The sequence below is a fragment of the Nymphaea colorata genome, chromosome 8, assembly GCF_008831285.2.
Source record: "Nymphaea colorata isolate Beijing-Zhang1983 chromosome 8, ASM883128v2, whole genome shotgun sequence".
NCBI lineage: Eukaryota > Viridiplantae > Streptophyta > Magnoliopsida > Nymphaeales > Nymphaeaceae > Nymphaea > Nymphaea colorata.
Genome location: NC_045145.1, coordinates 14800440 through 14817919, shown reverse-complemented (window position 1 = coordinate 14817919; position 17480 = coordinate 14800440). Strand labels below are relative to the sequence as shown.

Sequence of the window (17480 nt, the reverse complement as noted above, 5' to 3'; positions counted from 1 at the left end):
AAAATGGCCAAACACAAAACCCCCAACAGGGAGGAAAGATGCGAATCGCGAACGACAATTAAAGAAAGAGAGAAGCCTTCTATTTTCACTTAATAGTGCACATTTCTTCCCATTTGTATCATTGCCCTATCATTCTACGTCATTCTTTTGACATGGATCCTAGTGAAGTCAACCACAAGAAAGGATCAGTTTCCCCTCCTTCGATCGCCTTCTCCCTCTTCCCCTCACAGTTGCTCCTAACTCCGATCCTTCATCTGCCAACCTCGTCTCCTTTCCCTGTCATCTAACTAATCCCCAGCGAAATTCTACCAGCAAAAGCCTCCACGCACCTTCTTTCGAGTTTCAATTTCTCTTGATGGATAACACATAATCAAGTCATATTATACGTAACTGGCTCTTTAAATATGTTCAATCGTTTCAGCAAATTTATAATCAAGATGGAGAAATAAGTTATCGGGCCCCGACTGCTGCGATTCTCTGTCGAGATGCCATGGCTCCCCACAATCAAATGTGAACTGTTTATATATATATATATATATATAGCTTCACCTGCTCTCCTAGCTAGTTATGGTCTCTTTCATGAATTATTGCTCATTAAATAATGGTGCATGTATATATCTTTCATTTTTATCGACTAGTCTCACCAAGCCCTGTCAATTCAGTTTTAAAGATTAAGAAGCTGGCCCAACTCATCTGTACCTTAATTTTCCTGTCATTTCTTACTTTAAATATAAAATAGTTCTGGTTGATGACAAACGCGCAAGGAAAATGTATTTGTTGCTCACAGAGAAACAGAAAGGTATACGATGGAAATTATCAGGCTTCAAGTCTAACTCAGACCAGTTAAACAGTATCATCTGTGTCTCTTTTATCAGTATATACAAACTAACATTCGGCAATGCAGCATCAGCACATCCAAGATCTAAATGACGTCGAAAACAAACGCAAGGTAGAAAAATGTACACAGGAAAAGATTCAGGATGAAGATATGACAGGATAGAACTAAATATTTTTGCGCCTAGCTAGGCCTTCAAACGATCTCCTGCATGAAAGCGTCATCAAGTAAGAATTCCGGCCAGATCCCCGAGGCTCCATATCCGGAATTGCTTGAGGCATCACCCTTGTTGCCGGCCGAGTTCTCAGCTGGACCGGCGTGGGGAAGAGGGGAGAACAAGTTTGAACATTTTGATGCCGAGTCTTCTGGATTGATGAGTGTGCAGCCTGACTCCTGGTTGTTATTATTGAAGGATTCAAAGTTTGGTGGGAGTTGCATATTCTGAGCAGAAGTGTGGCCTATTTGGTCTGGAAAGCTCTGTGAAGGAGCAAGTGCAAGAGAGCAAGCAGCATTGTCCAATTGGTAGTTGGCAGTCCATCCCATGGCTTCCTGATCATCAATCTGAAAAGGCTTCGATGAAGAAGGTGTCAAGAAATTTAGGCTTTCCATCTCTGTGATATTATTGCTCACGGTACTGCTAGCGCTGCTAGTCATATCTGCTGCAGATTGGAGAAGATACTGCATGTACTGAAGTCTTGCCATGTTAGCGGCCTCTGCTTGCAGCCTGGCAGCATGGTCTTCCCATGGATGATTAACCATCATGTCCCTCAGATTGGCCAAGGCAAGCAGCTGGGAGAGGTTGTTGAAGAGATCCGTCCTCGGGCGGTGCGTCATCGGATCGAAGCCCATCTGGATGAGCTTCTTCTTCAAGTGAGTGTTCCAGAAGTTCTTGATCTCATTGTCTGTCCGTCCTGGTAGGTGAGTTGCAATGGCCGACCACCTAAAAAAGCAAGAACGTATACTATTAAAATCGAACTACATGCTGGAAAAATCGTTAAATTGCTTCTGCATATTAACCGTTGGTGTTTTTGGTTTACATTTTATTTAAAGTAACAAGTTTGTGACAATAAAATGATTAGCAACTGTAAGAGCATTGAAGTTAGAATTGAGAGAGAGACAAAGTACTTGTTGCCAAGGATAGAGTGAAGATGCAGGATAGTTTGTTCTTCCTCTTGGGAGAACTTTCCTCTCTTGATATCAGGCCTCAAGTAGTTTGTCCATCTCAACCTGCAACTCTTGCCACATCTGTTGAGCCCTGTCAAATTAAACAACAAAAAGAACTCAATAATCTCATAAGAAAAGTTGGACGACATGGATGTCTCTTTCTATCTTCAATTTGATCAGTTCTCTTATGGAAACCTCCTTCAAGGCGAAGCAGGAGGCTTCCTGGTGGATGAGGTGAACATAGTGCAGCCACAGAACGATGGAAAGAGAGAGCAGGAAGTACCTGCATGTTTGGGGAGTGCCCTCCAACTCCCATGTCCGTGCTTCTGAATGTAATCGATCAACTTGCTATCCTCCTCGGGTGTCCATGGCCCCTTCTTCAGGCCACTCTCATCACAACAGGGTGACCTGCCCATTCTAATCTCTCTCTCTCTCTAGTTCTTCTCTACCACATGCAAGAAGCCTCCGGGTGTATCTCCAAAACCAACAAAGAAGCCGCTGTATTTATGCCCTTCTCATGTCCATGCAACTGTGGCATAATTTCACCCCCACATATTCTATTAGCTAACCACTAAACTAATGAATTAACTGATGCCACATTTTTTTATTCATTCTTTGTGACTAACTGAGAGGGGAGGCCGTAAATTTATCGGCAGTGCGATCGATCGTACCTCCTCCGTCCTCGTGATCTTGCGGTGGCAATATGGACGCATCATCTTGACTACACGTGTACGGCTGGGATGTGAGAGGCAGGCCATCCCATGCACGCAAAAGGGAGGCCCACCCTTCGTCACCCTCACCAAACTGCAAGAAGAATAATTTTGGGGTTTCATGTCACTTCTCAGCGGGCTCCTGTCCCTTGGGAGAGGAGAGCTACTGGCCTCCTCTTATGCATTCGAGATTGTTGATCCCAATTTCAAATCATTCGACCGAATTCAGCAAAGAAATTTAGATCCGAGATTCGAATTTGATCGGACACGCACAAAGTTATGATAGTTTGATTTTTTCTCGTTTCAGAGCGATAAATTCTTCACAGTTTTGACTTTGCAAACTATGATTGTCCACTTTGGCGAGATCAACCATGCAAAAATGCGTCTACATCAGGTGGCCCATCTTGGTAAAAACTTGTCAATGGTGGATTTGCTCTCTCCAACATCAATGAAAAATTTTCTTTCCCCACTTTTTTTCTTTTTGAAGTTTAAAACTTAGTTGGGGGTCGGTATCGTTTGATTCCAAGTAAATTAATCTGAGATTGCTTCAATGCGTGGGGTTTAGCTGAGGTAAGATGATTTTGAACTTTGCGTATCGCTATGATCTGAAGTAAGTATGTAACATCCCAGCCGCGACATTTTTTGAAAGATGGAAAGCTTGTAAAACCGCAAACCTTCACTATTTATGCTCGACGCATAACGGTAAATGGTAATCATCCGTATATATTACTTGAATTCTCAATTCGTTTTTTTTTTTTCTCTCAATATAATGTTGTTTCATATGTTTGGTTCATATACAATCGAATCAAAATCTTTGAAATTAACGTGTTAATTTGAAGCACTGAAGTAACCAAAGATATAAGAAGAAGGGTGAAGACTTCCTTTCTTTTCTTGGGTCTTGGGTGGTAGGATGAAATACGCCCTTTGTGCACTCAAAACAAATAAAGTAAAACTCTTAATTCATGTAATGTTCGTCGTCTTTTTGGGATGTTTGGAGAAAGGTAAATGGATTTTGTCTTGTCAAAATGTAGGAAGATAAGCAGTTTACTTCCAATGTTAACTAAAAACCCTAGGTCGTCCCAGCGGACATGCATGAAAAGATGCACTCTTGATCACCTTCTTTAATGATCATATACAACTCGTATAAAGTCTAATTGCGCCTCATCGTCTTGATTTTCTAATAAGGAACACTGAAAAATGTAATAGAATAGAGTTGCCAGCCTAATATGACTTGACAAGCGTCAATTGATGCCACCACTTATAACATTAATCAAGTGAGTCGCATGAGGTCATGAAGATATTAGAATCTTATGTGATTGATTTCGCTGGAGCTGACCTACCTACTCAAGCATATTCCGGAAACAGCAAAACAGGACACGGATTTCATTGCCAAAAAAGGGCTAAATAAAAATGCTCGAGGGAAGATTCCCCCCAATGACATCCAAACTCTTCTAATTCATGGCAGCCAAGGAACGTTTGGCTTCATCCATGCTGCAATTCCTCCAGGCGTACGTCCTCCTTGGCCTTCTGCCGGCTACATGTATACAAGTTAAAGATTCACAAGTTTGATAGCTTCTAATTGCTAAATAATTTTTACTTTTTATCATCAAAATCTTCGCAGGATCGAATGAAGTGAATGTTTTAAATATTACTGGTCTTGTTTTTTCCTCACATAGTACTAATTAACTGTGAACTGATATATAAATATACGTACAATATATTTAATTTGTCTGTCAACATAAGAAAGGAGCAGTGGAATATAAAAAAAGAGAAGCATGTCCATTCATATCCGTTCTCTCTCCTTGTGCTTACAGACATGCTCCCGTCACCTGCATGGGGATCATCATATATTAAGTTGGCAACTAGAAGGGTTTAAGTTTCAATTACACAAATAAAATACGCAAGCTAAAACTTGTTTTGTGATTTTGGTTGTTTATACTAATAGCAACTGTTAATTAGTTAGTAATGTTTCTTAAACAATAATTAATGGCGTTTCATGCATTTGCCAACCCAAGTCAAAGGTGTTACTGGCCAAACTATTAGTAATAGTTTGACGTTGTTGTCGTATGCTTGATTTAAAATAAAAGCTTATCTCTTGATCAAACCCACTTTATAATTAAATCATAAGCACGACCAATAATTATGAACACTCGCCATTATTGCTTTGTTAGTCGTCTAAAAAACAGAAGCAATTGGAACCAATTGGATCCCTAACGAATGACAGTATTCTTGGTGAATTCTCAATAAATGCTAACCCTTTGGATGATCAAAGCATGAGCCTCCTTTAGCGTCATTTCTAGATCTAAGCTCACACACATGCCTTTGGATTTTGAACTAAGAGGGAATCCGGCGTTGGTGCATGACGCTTTATACTTCATTTGAATGAAATGAAAATGGAAATGGAAGGTTTCAGCCTTAGAAGTTTGGCCTCGGGACGATAAGATTAGTTCCCTTCAGTAAAAAAACACGTTGCATTTTCTTTCTTTTTCACTCTTTTTCTATGGTTTTTTCTTTTTAGTCGCTAATGTCCATATCGTTGCTCGATTATATAAAAGTACTTTCATCACCAATCAGGGACCCGATGTCCTACCACATTGTAAGTGAGATTTTAAAAGGTAGTTTTGCAACAGTAATAAAATGTGTCTTAAGGTAAATTCACGAAACATGTGTTAGCGTTTCATGAATCTTTTAAATTTTTTTTGAAACACATTCGTCCAACAGTAACAAACAATGTATTACTATTGCACAGCGGCCCAAATGTGATCTCGTCTAAACGAAAGGAAAGCTAGTTCAATGTTCGATGGGAAGTCTAAAAGGGACTCAAAACCACACTAGATGATGAACCAATTTTAAGGGCAGCGAGTTTGGCTTGGGAACGGAATTGCTGTGCAAATAGGTTATCCGGATAATGCTGGAAATCGGCGCTGCTGTGAAATATTTGGAAGAAAACAGGATCTTCACTAGACATGGAGGACGGAATTTCTGTTGATGGGGAAAACCGGATTTTCGAGAACCGGATTTATACGGTGTGCCGCAAAAGTCGTCGGCGCACGTCTGAACGGCGATCGACGTGGCATCGAGGCGGGGGGTAAATTGTCATCGCGTACGGACTCTTGTCCGAAATTACTGTATTGCCCTTCAAGAGTAAGGCGGCGATCTGAACGAGGTGCTTGGAAAATGACCAAAAAGCCCTTGTCTCGCGTGACTTGAGCCTCACGTGAAGCCGAGGTCAAACCTACCCCCACCCTTCCCAATTTTCCCCTTCCTCTTCCTCTTCCGTGTTTAGGAAGCTAAATCTCACTTCTTAGATTCCACTCAATAAACAAATTCTTAGATACAGCCTGTACTTTTTATATTTTATAAGTTCATATAACAAGGATTTGGCAATTCATATTTATCTACTACCACTCTTCTCTTCTCACGTTCGATTATTTTTTCGCCGGTTTCCTGCAGCCCAATCGTGTCGATGAATGTGACATGTAGTACAGAAATTTATGCGTGAAAAAATATTTTAAAATTGATGTATAAAATTCACGATTATTGATAGTTTTTTAAGCATATAAAATTTAGCCTTTTTTGACTTCATCTGTGAGGTCATATTTTTGAAATTATGATAAGTGGCCCACGGCACACACACACGTATACTACACAAATATAAGGACTGCCAACTTGATTTATAGTTAATAGGATGTCACATGTAAAAATATCTTATTTTCAAAGTACTACTATTTTTTTATTTGAAAAAAAAAAACAAATTTCCGTGAGCCATGTTTTCAACCATATTGATTGGACAATTCATAGTTTTATTTAATATGCAAAAATAAACCCCCACTTGCGTAAATGAACGTAAGCCCTTTACTTTGCTAGATGGGGGACCCTAAAAGCGTGTATGCTTTTAACTTGTGGTGGATATCCCTCGGGTTCGAACTTTTGATCACCTGCCAAATAGTTGTGTGCTACCCTACTTTGCCACATATCTTTTAAGGGACTTATTGACTCATGATAATAAGTAAAAGTATCTCGTAAATAAATAATATATGGCAACTAGTTCCAATTTTACTTCACATAGTTCTCTCGACCTAATTACTCCGGTCATATCACTTTTACATCTTGTTCTTTTATTTCTCTTTTTGATTAATGTTGAACATTGATCAACATTATTTTAAATACAAGGAGGAGAGATACCTTGAAGAGGCCGAAGCCCCTTCCCCTTTCTCCCTACCTTTCATGTTCAGGACTATTTCAGGACCTAAGGAACCTAAGTGGCGATTCAACCATAGTGCCACAGAAGAACCTTTCTTTGCTTTGGTAAGAAATTGTGGTTAGAAGTAGTGATCAATGTTATGTGTGCATCTCTACTTATGTAATGCAGTAGATATTTTTTTTAATTTATTATTCAAGGAAACCACATTTGAGCCAAAAAAAACCTTGTCACTTGCTCAGCATTGTACAACCTCATGGCGACTAACCCCACTCCTATAGTCCACACCCGCAGTCTATCGGCTCAACCAGCTATGTCGAGCCCCTTGGGGATTAGTAGAGAATTATAACTGCAACTAATCCAAAAAAAAAAAACAAACACGAATTAAAAAAAGAACATACGATCCTAATGCGCTTTAACTTACTAAAATATCGTTTAACAAGAGTATGTGCTGCAGAGGTTGTCTTTTCTAAGCCAATTAGTCATACTTGCGCATATTCTCTTAATTAGGAGCGCCAACGAGAATGATCTGGAACAGGTGAAAACAAGAGTTGCATCAGCTAGGATCTGTGGCACGTAATTAGGTCCGACCTTTATGGACTCCGACTTCGATCAGCCATAATTAAGAGAATACTCCTCGCTGTAGAGTTGCTTTGTTTAGCAACTTGTATGAACTTTCATATTCAGATCTTAACTAAAACGCAACATGTAGCTTTTAGCCATGAAGAAAATTCAACATGACGAACCCAATTAAAGACAAATAAATTGTAAAACAAAGGTTCCTTTTATTTTTCATCTCGCTTTTAGAGAAAGTTCGGTGCTGTTGATGGAAAGTTCGGTGCTGTTGAGATTTGAACTAGCAATTGGCCGCCTAACAGCTACTCACTCTCAACCTGTTGGTCGGACAGCCCTAGCGGTGCGACACCAACTTCTCCGTTATGGACACATTTCGGCTGCCGTCATGATCGTGCATTTATGAACCTACAAAGACTTTATGGTATTTTTTTCTTTATGAAAGTCCAGTAAATGTGAACATGTTCAAGGTTTCTTGAGGACTTGCAATAGATATCGAAAAAATATAAGAGGCTTTACTTAGTGTTACGGAATATGTGACGCACATTTATTTTAGCAACATAGATCACTATCACTTTGTGAGGAGCTATATAGTAACTATCGCTTTTGAGCAGTCAAAAAAAGTTGCCCAAATTCCTGGATGCAGTCATGTCGGCATGCAGGATGAATGCATCACAGCAACCAAGTCTAATTTGTAAGGAACCTCTCTTCCTTCCTTTTTCTTTCTTCCACACAAGTAGAAGAAGATTGACATCACCTTGTTCACCCAAGTCAATCGAAGAAGGTAGAAGGAAACCGTTTAATTCCTGTTTCTCTATCCACCTTTACTACCACGTACCACTTTCTTCCCTCCCCATTATAAAAGGAAAAGCGGGGGTTGAAGCCTCAACAACTACCAACCATATAAACTATTCAGATTTTGATTACTTATAAGATGAGCCATATCTATTATCGTCCATGACACGCATCTGCCATGTAAGTTGCACGTAAATTTGTTTATAATATATATATATATATGTGTGTGTGTGTGTGTTACTGGTTTACATTTACTAGAAACAGTATAGCATCAAAAGTAATCAATGTTTCGCTGAAATGCATGGCATAGCGAATGGATTATTACATGAGTGCATATTTGTGTCTGCACATATTTATGACACACGAGATGCCATCAGTTCGGCTAGACTGCTGGTTGCTTAGATTCTGGTTTCTGGTAGTCCAGAATCAGATGGAAGACAACATTTACGGGCAAGTTGGCGGCAGTTTGGAAGAAATTAAAAATGTAAAAGGGAGGTGTTAAAGAAAAAGTTGGTCAGTCAATTGTCTCTAAAATAATGGGGGCGTTTTAGTTTAAAAGGGGAACAAGGCACAGGGAACAGAAGAACCGGGAAACCCACAAGTAAGCATGTAAGAAATGGCTGACCTCATTCTGGTTTATAGCAGTGTTTTTGGGTCGGCTCCTCTTCCATTTGACCAAGACACGGCTTACTAGCTGCTGGTCCTAGGGGTCGAATTAGAAAATTTTTTTGATTAGAAAAACAAATTATATTTTCAAAATTTTAACAGTTTTTCTTTTAGACTACATGTAATTTTTTTTTTCCTCAAAAGTTGCATGACCCCTGATGCTGATGCTGGTTCTGCCTACAACTAGGGGCACCAAATGAGTTTCTTCTTTGGCATTTTAAAGTTTGTTGAAAAATCAAACTCTCTCTCTCTCTCCTTCTTCTTACTCGCCATATTAATACTTTTGACCACCTGCAACGCCTTGACATCAATTTGACTAACCAGTGTCCCCTATGTCTTGTCGCGACTGAGTCTCGGGTCCACTTTTTTATTTCGTGTTCTTTTTTTTCTAGTGTCTTGCTTCTGCCTGGTATTCCCTTATTAGTAGTCTTCCAAACCCACCATCCATTCGTATTCTTTTCCTCTTTTGTCCTTCCCTCCACCTGACTGCTTCCTGGGGTCATGTCTGGAGGTCGTGGCTCATTTCAGCTTGGTGGCGCATTTGGAAGGAGTGCAACAACAGAGTTTTCAGGGACACCTTCTTTTCGCCAGATTCTGTGGTTCGTCTTGTGTAAGTGGATGTCCAGTTAGCCATTCGGTTGAAGCGCCGTTGTCCGTCTACGGCTGGGTGACTATGCCGCTCCGTCTTTCCTCTTTCTCTTATTTTTCTTCATTGTATTGTATATTTCTTCTTTCTGCTTCTGTTTTTGCGGTTTATTTTTTGCGGATTGTTTTTGTACTTAGGGGACCTCTTGTCCTCAGATTTTGTTATATATTTTCATTTTATCGTCTCTCTCTCTCTCTATATATGCTGTGTGGGCAAAGTAAGCAGAAGAATCAGCACATTATCAATTAAAAGTACCGTGATTTCGTTGCTGAGAAAGTGCTGATCAAGAAATCAGGTTCTACCATGATATTAACAAGACAAAAAAAAAAACAGGTTTTTAATCTCTTTTCACAGTCTTATTCATCGATATAGATTTTACTGCGGACATTTTTCATGAGCTTTAATGTATGGGATTCCCGAGATGATCATTCGAGCGACATTTTTTTTTTTTACTATGAATCTATATATATACTCCTTGCCTCAACACCTGCTCTTTAGTTTGCTATGTAATCCGTGAGAAGACATCGAGCAACATACATACGTAGACGTGTTTAACAATTTATGATCTTAACTGTAACTTCATTGCATGAAGCTTCTACTTGTGTTTTAGTATTGGTTCAGCTTGGGAAAATACTTGCTTAATACTCCCCTGATCCTTAAATAATGTATAATATTTTGTCAGTAGGTGTAACAAGAAGTTGCCAATGGGTGATTCAATACGTCGTTGAGGGTTTAGCAGCTTTAGCCAAAAAAAGGTCAAGAGTTCGAGAATCGAGGTAGGTCACTGTTGTCATAACCTGCAAGAATCTGCCTAATCTCAGGAAACAGAAATCTTGAATGCCTTCTCCAAACCAATTAAACAAGTGCAAAGAAGATACAAGCTGGACGCAACATGGATCGACATGAGCTGTTTGTGAGAATTTAAAAACGATTCAGATGTATAACGACAAATATTGTCATTTTAGTAATCAAATGTCTATCCATACCTAAGAATATGTAACAGTTGTTAGCAAGAACAGTAAGTTGTACTTCAACATTTGCCTGTAGTACAAGCATAACCAAGGCAGTATGTTACCTTGTTCACATACAGACTTTATTCTTCTCTTCGAAATCTATGTCATCATCTTGTCTGTTGTATATATGGTGCTCGGAAAATGTAATCTATCATCTCTGAAATATCTATGTGAGTGAGGATCAATTCATATGAAATAATACAATCTTTGGAATGTCAATTCTCTATGCTGCAAAGCAGGCCGTATACTCTAGTTATAGGGAGATGAAGGGTTGGATGTGGTAACTTATTTGAGTAATAGAATGAAATACTCTTCCTACTCAACCGTAAAAAAGAAAGACTTTGTATATCCAACGATAACCACGAAACCGTGATGGGCTGCACTTAGACGAGAGAATGGACCAAAGTCACTGTCTTAATATTAGGTCGCTTCTTGTTCTTTTTAAATATTTCCAATTGCTTCGTTCTGGTTGTTAGAATAAACGAGAGAAGCAGTTGTAATTTTAATTTCGATTTAGCTTTGACCATCTTAAACGTTTTCCAAGTTGTCATGCCAATCTCTTTCACAATGTTATATTTATTCGGACGCTCTACAATAATTCACATTTTCTAAAGTTTTTTGGGTTTAAAAGATTCGGCACTTTCAGATATTCAGTTGTATACACTAAGACGTGAATTTTGACTATTTCCATTTTTTATTCTTTATTTGGTCTTATTTGTTTTGGTGATGATGCTATTTCTTGAAATTTAGAGCGGAGGTGTCTTTTCAGGCCGGTGGCAGTCACAAGTTAAAGCCCTACTTGATGAACCAAGCCACTGGGGGCGACGATCTATGACGACGAAGACTGCGAGCCATTAACAGCGATGGCGACTACATGTCATTAACAAAGTTGCCATCAGCAGTTGCATCCAACGAAGTCATATATTCCAATTGAAGCATTAATGAGCTTAATCTTTACTAATGAATTTCGTCGTTTTCAATCCTTATCAGAGAAAGCAAGAACAGAAATGTACCGTAAATAATAATAAAACTATTCCTGGCCGCGTTTGGTATGGCGTATCTATAGCCACCTTATTAGCAATGCAGAGAGCTAGAGTTTGAGTTTGATCTGATGAACGTGATAACGGGACTCAACGTCATTGTATTCATGTAATTGAATTTAGATTTTGGATTCAAACACCACACCACAGAGCTGGTTATATGCACAGGTCTGAGCATGTGTGCATCGTGCATAGGTTCATATGCATGACATGTACCCATTACTTTGGCAAACGGCTCCCTCGAAAGTGGGACAATGACAAACATGTCATGCATGGAGGGCCTTGTAAGTGAACATAATTCACTCCCTTCAAACTTCCACCCTATTTTTTTGAAAATTCTTTGTTGCTAAATCTAACGTTTAGGGACAATAATGTTTATGAACAAACAAATATTATTTATTGAATGTATAGAAAAGAACAAAAAAATGTGTAGAAAAAGTAGTGAGATCCTCTTGTTTCTTGAACCATTGTCTATGCATATACGGCAAGGTCGTTGAGGTTTAAAGGGCCTTCAAGTCTCGGATCTGAACCAGACAATTCTGAAATAAAAGAATAAGTAGTCGACCTACTCAATATTTGGGCTTGGATTAGATGGAAGTCCAAAAGCTGTGTTTGATCGAAATTTATGTAGCAAAATAAGATGGATTCAGATCTTAGTCGGGCAATATCTGACTTGGATCCAAAGGATCTACAACCTTATGATCTTGCAAGCGACTAGCTAGGCAGGCCTAACTCGATCGTGCTGAGAATATATCATCCTCTATATTGTGAGACATCACTAGGTTTATGACTATAACAAGGTCAGATCATTTATAATGCCATACCCATAATGCCAACTGAGGAATTGAAATGAGAAGTATAATGCCGATTGAGGAATTGAATTAAGAAGGCGATCCACCAAATTAACCAGCAAATTTAGTGATTTTCTAAGGCCCAACAAAAGCCCTCGAGTAGTCACGCCAATAGGAAGCAAGCATTGAAAGTTGACAACAAGAACAAACATCGCCATGCTTATGTATATGTTTATAATTAAGTCAGCTGAGAGCAGGGGCGAAGCCAGAAATTTTTCATGAGAAAGACCGAATTAAAGTTTGTAAATTTTAACTAGCGCCAAAATATCATTTTTCATAATTTTTATATAAAACAAGTGAAATTTTATAAAATTTGCATGTAAATTTTTTTTTAAAAAAAATTGAGGTGGGGCCAGGGCCCATGCGGACTCTACCTTGACTCTGCCCCTAGCTGAGAGTGAAAGCTAATAGACGCTTCAATGGGGTCTGAAACTTACAAAATCCGCACACCCAAACAATTGCATTCCGGACGCCAACGATAGTGAAACATGATTAGTTAACAAGAACAGGTGGCTTAAGCCACGCTTGTCCTCAAATATAGTTAGAGAGCAATTAGTTTGCAAGAACTGGCGGTCTATACATTTCAACCCTTGTATAAGCAAAAGTCATGGTGAGCATAGACTATACCATCAAACAACAAATTAAACTGGTAGATTTGGTTGGCAATTCGTTTCTCAAATCATTTCACGGATATATCCGTTGAACTATTTGATTTCACAACCATGGCACCCAAGTCGATCGATGGGCAAGATTTTTTCACCAATCTAAATGTGAATCGATGTCCACGCGCGCTGGATATTTGTAATTAAGTTGGAAAATATAGTTAGTTAACTAAATTTGAAACAATTATTGATATCAAATCAATAATCAACTCGCCGACAATTTAAAACAAAAAGGGCAGCTATCTATCTTAATCACACTAAGGTATAGAAAATGGTCGTTGCAGAAGTATCAGTTCTTTGACATGCGTCGAAATAAATATTCAAGACCAAATTGTGGTGTTCTTATCCCACAAGCATAAGCATAAGCATAAGCATGCGGTTTTATTTAATAATGACATGTTCTAACTGTAATCATATATGTCATCGCCTTGTCTTGATCATAATTTATAAAGACAAATTTACACATTTAGGTTCGGCTAATAACAATTAACAGGTAGGTCCTCAACCTTTCAACGACCACAAATAAGCACTTAACTTTTTCAGGAAACTCACAAACAGCCCCTTTACATAAAGAAACATTACAATATAATAAGATTAATCTACAAATCTAACTCTTTAAATTCAAGTGAAACTTATTTTAAAAAAATAAAAAAGAGGCCTATGCAACGATGATTCGTTTTGTGCTCAACGAGTCTTAAGATCGGTTTAGAAGACTTTGAAACGAGATTTAGACAAAAAAAAAACCTTGTGAAATTGTTTTGGATTTTCATCAAAATCGTCGTTGCCTGTCTAAATGTGTTGTTCCTCTTCATGAGTTTTGATGCAAACGTTGAGGGTCTGTTTGTTATTTGCTCAAAGGATGGGAGTTCCTTTGTAAACTTTTCAAGTTTAAATAAAATGCATCTAAAGTTTTTGGCGATTATTAATGGCAATTAAAAAATTGCATCAAACTTTAAACCAAAGGATGGGTGTTTGACAATAACAAGAAATTGTTCATGAGTTTGCCTTAAAATTAGGATAGATTCATCGAGAATACAGTGTCACAGCATTTCATGAATCTAACCCCATTCTTTAACAAATTATTACCCTTACTTCATTAGTTCATCCTAGTTCTTTAGATAAGCAGTATTTATTACTTGAGGGGAAAGTTGGATATAGCTTGCAATCACCAGCTCAATCCCCTAATTAGGTTTGCTTAGCTTCTCTTTTTAACGTGAAAACAGTCGTGATAAATAAGTCAGCCGTTTACAACTAAAACAAAAACACCATTTAAAAAAAAAATAAACGCCAAAAAAAAAACGGGTTTTTTCCTTTTTATTTTATTCATTTTAGTTAATACCAAACTGCTTGTTCATTTTCTAATTTTTATTTATTGCAAATCTACCTACTTTTTGATGTTTGTATTATTAGTTTTTTCATTTATTTTAATTTTTTCAATTTTGTGAAAGTTTACTATGTTTTTTTTTTTTCGAGCTCACCAGAGAAAAACCTCGTGTTGTTTAAAATGTGAGAAAGCCGGAACTTCAGGGTACGATACGACCTGGGTCCAGTGGAATCAAACACCTGCTATGGGTCCAGCCTCATTCTTAATTCAGGGCCTGCAGACCTGTGTGGGCAGCTGCCCCTGTCCGCTGCTCCACCACTACAGCTAACCCTTCATTTCATTCTCGTCCCCTGACCATGATTTTAATTCGAACCCACCTGCGACCCAAGCAACTTGAATGGTATACTAATATCCTCCTGCAAATTTCAGTTTCTTATTACTTCCCCACTTGGTCTGTAATGCATTTATGAGGGTACCATCCGTTGGTGGTGGGGAAATAGGTATTCGTTGAGAAAATTGAATGCAAGAAACACCGCCTTGGTACTGTCGCATTCTATTTAAAATTTCCTTATGCATTGCAAAGTTATATATTATTGGCGAGTCTTAATTAAAATTTACCAAAGGCAGCAGCAGCACTAGTGGTGTCATTTTATAGAGGTCTCACTGTTCACTCAAGACATATTTGTGTCAGTCTTGATTCGATTGAATACAATCAGGTCCCGTCCACACCCTTGTTCATCATGATCTTGAATTCTATAACAGCAGACAGAACGGTAGAAGTGGGTAAACAATTAACATGGCGCCTGTGGTTCGGATTCTTTTGCAAAGAATCAAGAACAGCTGCTGAGACTGTTACCGTCCGTCCATGTGCTACGGATATTTCTTCATCTTGTAAAAGTATACTAACCAGAACAAAATTTATCACAGTCACGTGTTGGGCATGGCTATTATATGATTTTTTGACAACAAATACATTTCTTATTAATTGAAAATACAATTTTTTCATTGCCAGCATGAAATTTAAAGAATTGTGAGTCCTCGGTTGTATGTATATATATATATATATAAGAGAGAGAAGAGCATTCTTTCCTTCCAGAATCCTCGACTGCAACCGGCTGGTCAAAAGCTGGTCGCTTTTCATTTCTGGTCCTTGGAGCGTCGATGGTGTTGCTGCAGTGGTGGTGGTAGTATGGGTAGGGAAGGAGGTGCGGAAGATGGTCATCAGGCGTGGTCGGCAGAGAAGGTGCTGCGGTATTCCCTATTCTCTCTGGCAGCGGTGGTCTGCGGGGTGGGCCTCTACACGCTGTCGTTGAAGAAGATGGTGGTCGTCTACCTCTCCGGCCTCCTCCTCATAGCAGGGGTCGTCCTTCCCGACTGGGAGTTTTTCGAGAGGGACGTGTCCCACTGGACCTCTCCCAGGGCTGCCACTCAACCTGCTCTGCGCCTCAGATCCTTCAGGTCACTCCGATCTCTCTCTCCCTCTTTTACCTTCCTCTGTCAGCCTGAACGAATTTGGAACTTGGGATATTCTATGATCGAAGAAATTTCCGGAAAATATTAGAAAAGCCATGAAGGTAGGTAATAGCGTAAAGTAGTTTACAAATCGAAAGAAATTGTTGTTATCGCGTTCGCCTCAATTCGAATAAACGATCAATATCTAGAAATGTGGTCTCGCTGTATCTTATTGACCACTGAAAAATCTTCCACTAATTTTGCAACGCCTTTTAGAGAACATGGTAGTTTAGTGATCCGTGCAGTGATCGCTCTTGATCGGTGCCGCAAATTAGAAAACAAAAAGGACTATCAATCGGGAAGTAACAATTTTGAGTTGCTTTTGTGGGTGCAGGTTCAGATATTGTTACCCTCTGAGGTTGTTTCTGTATACAATTGTTTACGGGTTTGGTTTGTACAAATTGTGGAAGTATGTGATCTCTAATTAGCAGAGGCTTAATTTCCTTCCTCAGTTTCCTGCTGCCATTTGAGGTGGCATGTTCATCTTTGGAGATGTTGTAACATTTATTGTCTCAGCAATCTAGATATGTTTGAATATTTGCCACTGTTCTTATTTGGATTCAGAGATTTTTAGGACTAAGTTTTAATTTTTGGCCATGCTTTACATTGAACATATACCCAATGAAATATGACAACGAACGAAAAAACTCTTGGCCATTTTTCCATCTGAGATTGGTTGAAGAAAAGCAACTTCATATCATGTCCGAGCCCGATGTTATGGGCATAAAAAATGCTCCTCCGTGATCAGTTTTCGAAGAAAGGTGATAAAAAAAATGTGAGGTGTCAGCTCAGCTATTTATGAGGCCATGTTACTTCGAATAAGAACTGCGCCACGTCTATGATGCCGTGGAGAGTTTTTAAGGGCGCTTTTTTGCAAGCCCAACTGGTACAGTCTAAAGTCAACATCTTAGATCCAAACTTTTTCAATTTATAAGATCTGATCCACGTATCAAAGGTCACATGTAATACTAGATTCTCAAATTGTTGAAGCTGTAAGTAGTTTAAAATTTGTAATAATTACAAACAAAACATCACAACGACCCGTATTGAATTTGTTTTTTCTATTTACAAATAATTAATAAACATTTTCAAATTTGTAAAAAATAGAATAATGCTCATATTTTCAAACCACCATACACCAGCCAGCATGCTTTCGCTTTGCAGCCGATAATATTCTACGAATATACACCAGACCATGACAAAAGAAGTAAAATATTACTGCCAAATTTCCGCTGCCAATGACTGGAATATGTCAAATTTGGTGTGACATTGCCATATTTGTTACTTTGTCAGGTTACTCATGTTTGATTTCAAAATGCATTAGTGAAGAAATTTTCAACCTGCTAAGTTACAATAGCTTTGAGGCAAGTAAATCCCCCAGCATGATTTGATTGGAGAACTGCTTTTAAGTTTTAACTTCAATAGATCCTTGAAGGAAAGCCCTAACAGTTAAAATATATTTAATGCATGTGAGATTGAAAGCATCAT

General features: G+C 38.6%; 2 protein-coding genes across 2 annotated transcripts; one reads left to right on the top strand and one right to left on the bottom strand.

Moving 5' to 3' along the window:
- Positions 1–1030: 1030 nt before the first annotated feature.
- On the bottom strand, positions 1031–2430 carry LOC116259542 (transcription factor MYB93-like). The gene is made up of 3 exons (XM_031637402.1): positions 2283–2430; positions 1961–2090; positions 1031–1775 (listed from the first exon to the last, which is right to left on the bottom strand). The coding sequence occupies exons 1-3, from the start codon at positions 2413–2415 to the stop codon at positions 1031–1033; spliced, it is 1008 nt and encodes a 335-aa protein (XP_031493262.1). The 5' UTR covers positions 2416–2430.
- Positions 2431–15558: 13128 nt separating this feature from the next.
- LOC116259211 (signal peptidase complex-like protein DTM1) lies at positions 15559–16529 on the top strand. Its single transcript, XM_031636908.2, has 2 exons — positions 15559–15938; positions 16327–16529. Exons 1-2 carry the CDS (start codon positions 15670–15672, stop codon positions 16418–16420), a joined length of 363 nt encoding a protein of 120 aa, XP_031492768.1. The 5' UTR covers positions 15559–15669; the 3' UTR covers positions 16421–16529.
- The last annotated feature ends 951 nt before the right edge of the window (positions 16530–17480 follow it).

What these genes read in the sequence shown, in the direction of transcription:
- LOC116259542 (XM_031637402.1), bottom strand. Translation starts at nt 2,415, where the DNA reads ATGGGCAGGTCACCCTGTTGTGATGAGAGTGGCCTGAAGAAGGGGCCA. An exon ending in GGCACTCCCCAAACATGCAG is followed by an intron (nt 2,091 to 2,282) that starts GTACTTCCTGCT and finishes TTAATTTGACAG; the next exon opens with GGCTCAACAGATGTGGCAAG. An exon ending in CACTCTATCCTTGGCAACAA is followed by an intron (nt 1,776 to 1,960) that starts GTACTTTGTCTC and finishes TTGCTTTTTTAG; the next exon opens with GTGGTCGGCCATTGCAACTC.
- LOC116259211 (XM_031636908.2), top strand. Translation starts at nt 15,670, where the DNA reads ATGGGTAGGGAAGGAGGTGCGGAAGATGGTCATCAGGCGTGGTCGGCA. An exon ending in CTGCGCCTCAGATCCTTCAG is followed by an intron (nt 15,939 to 16,326) that starts GTCACTCCGATC and finishes TTGTGGGTGCAG; the next exon opens with GTTCAGATATTGTTACCCTC.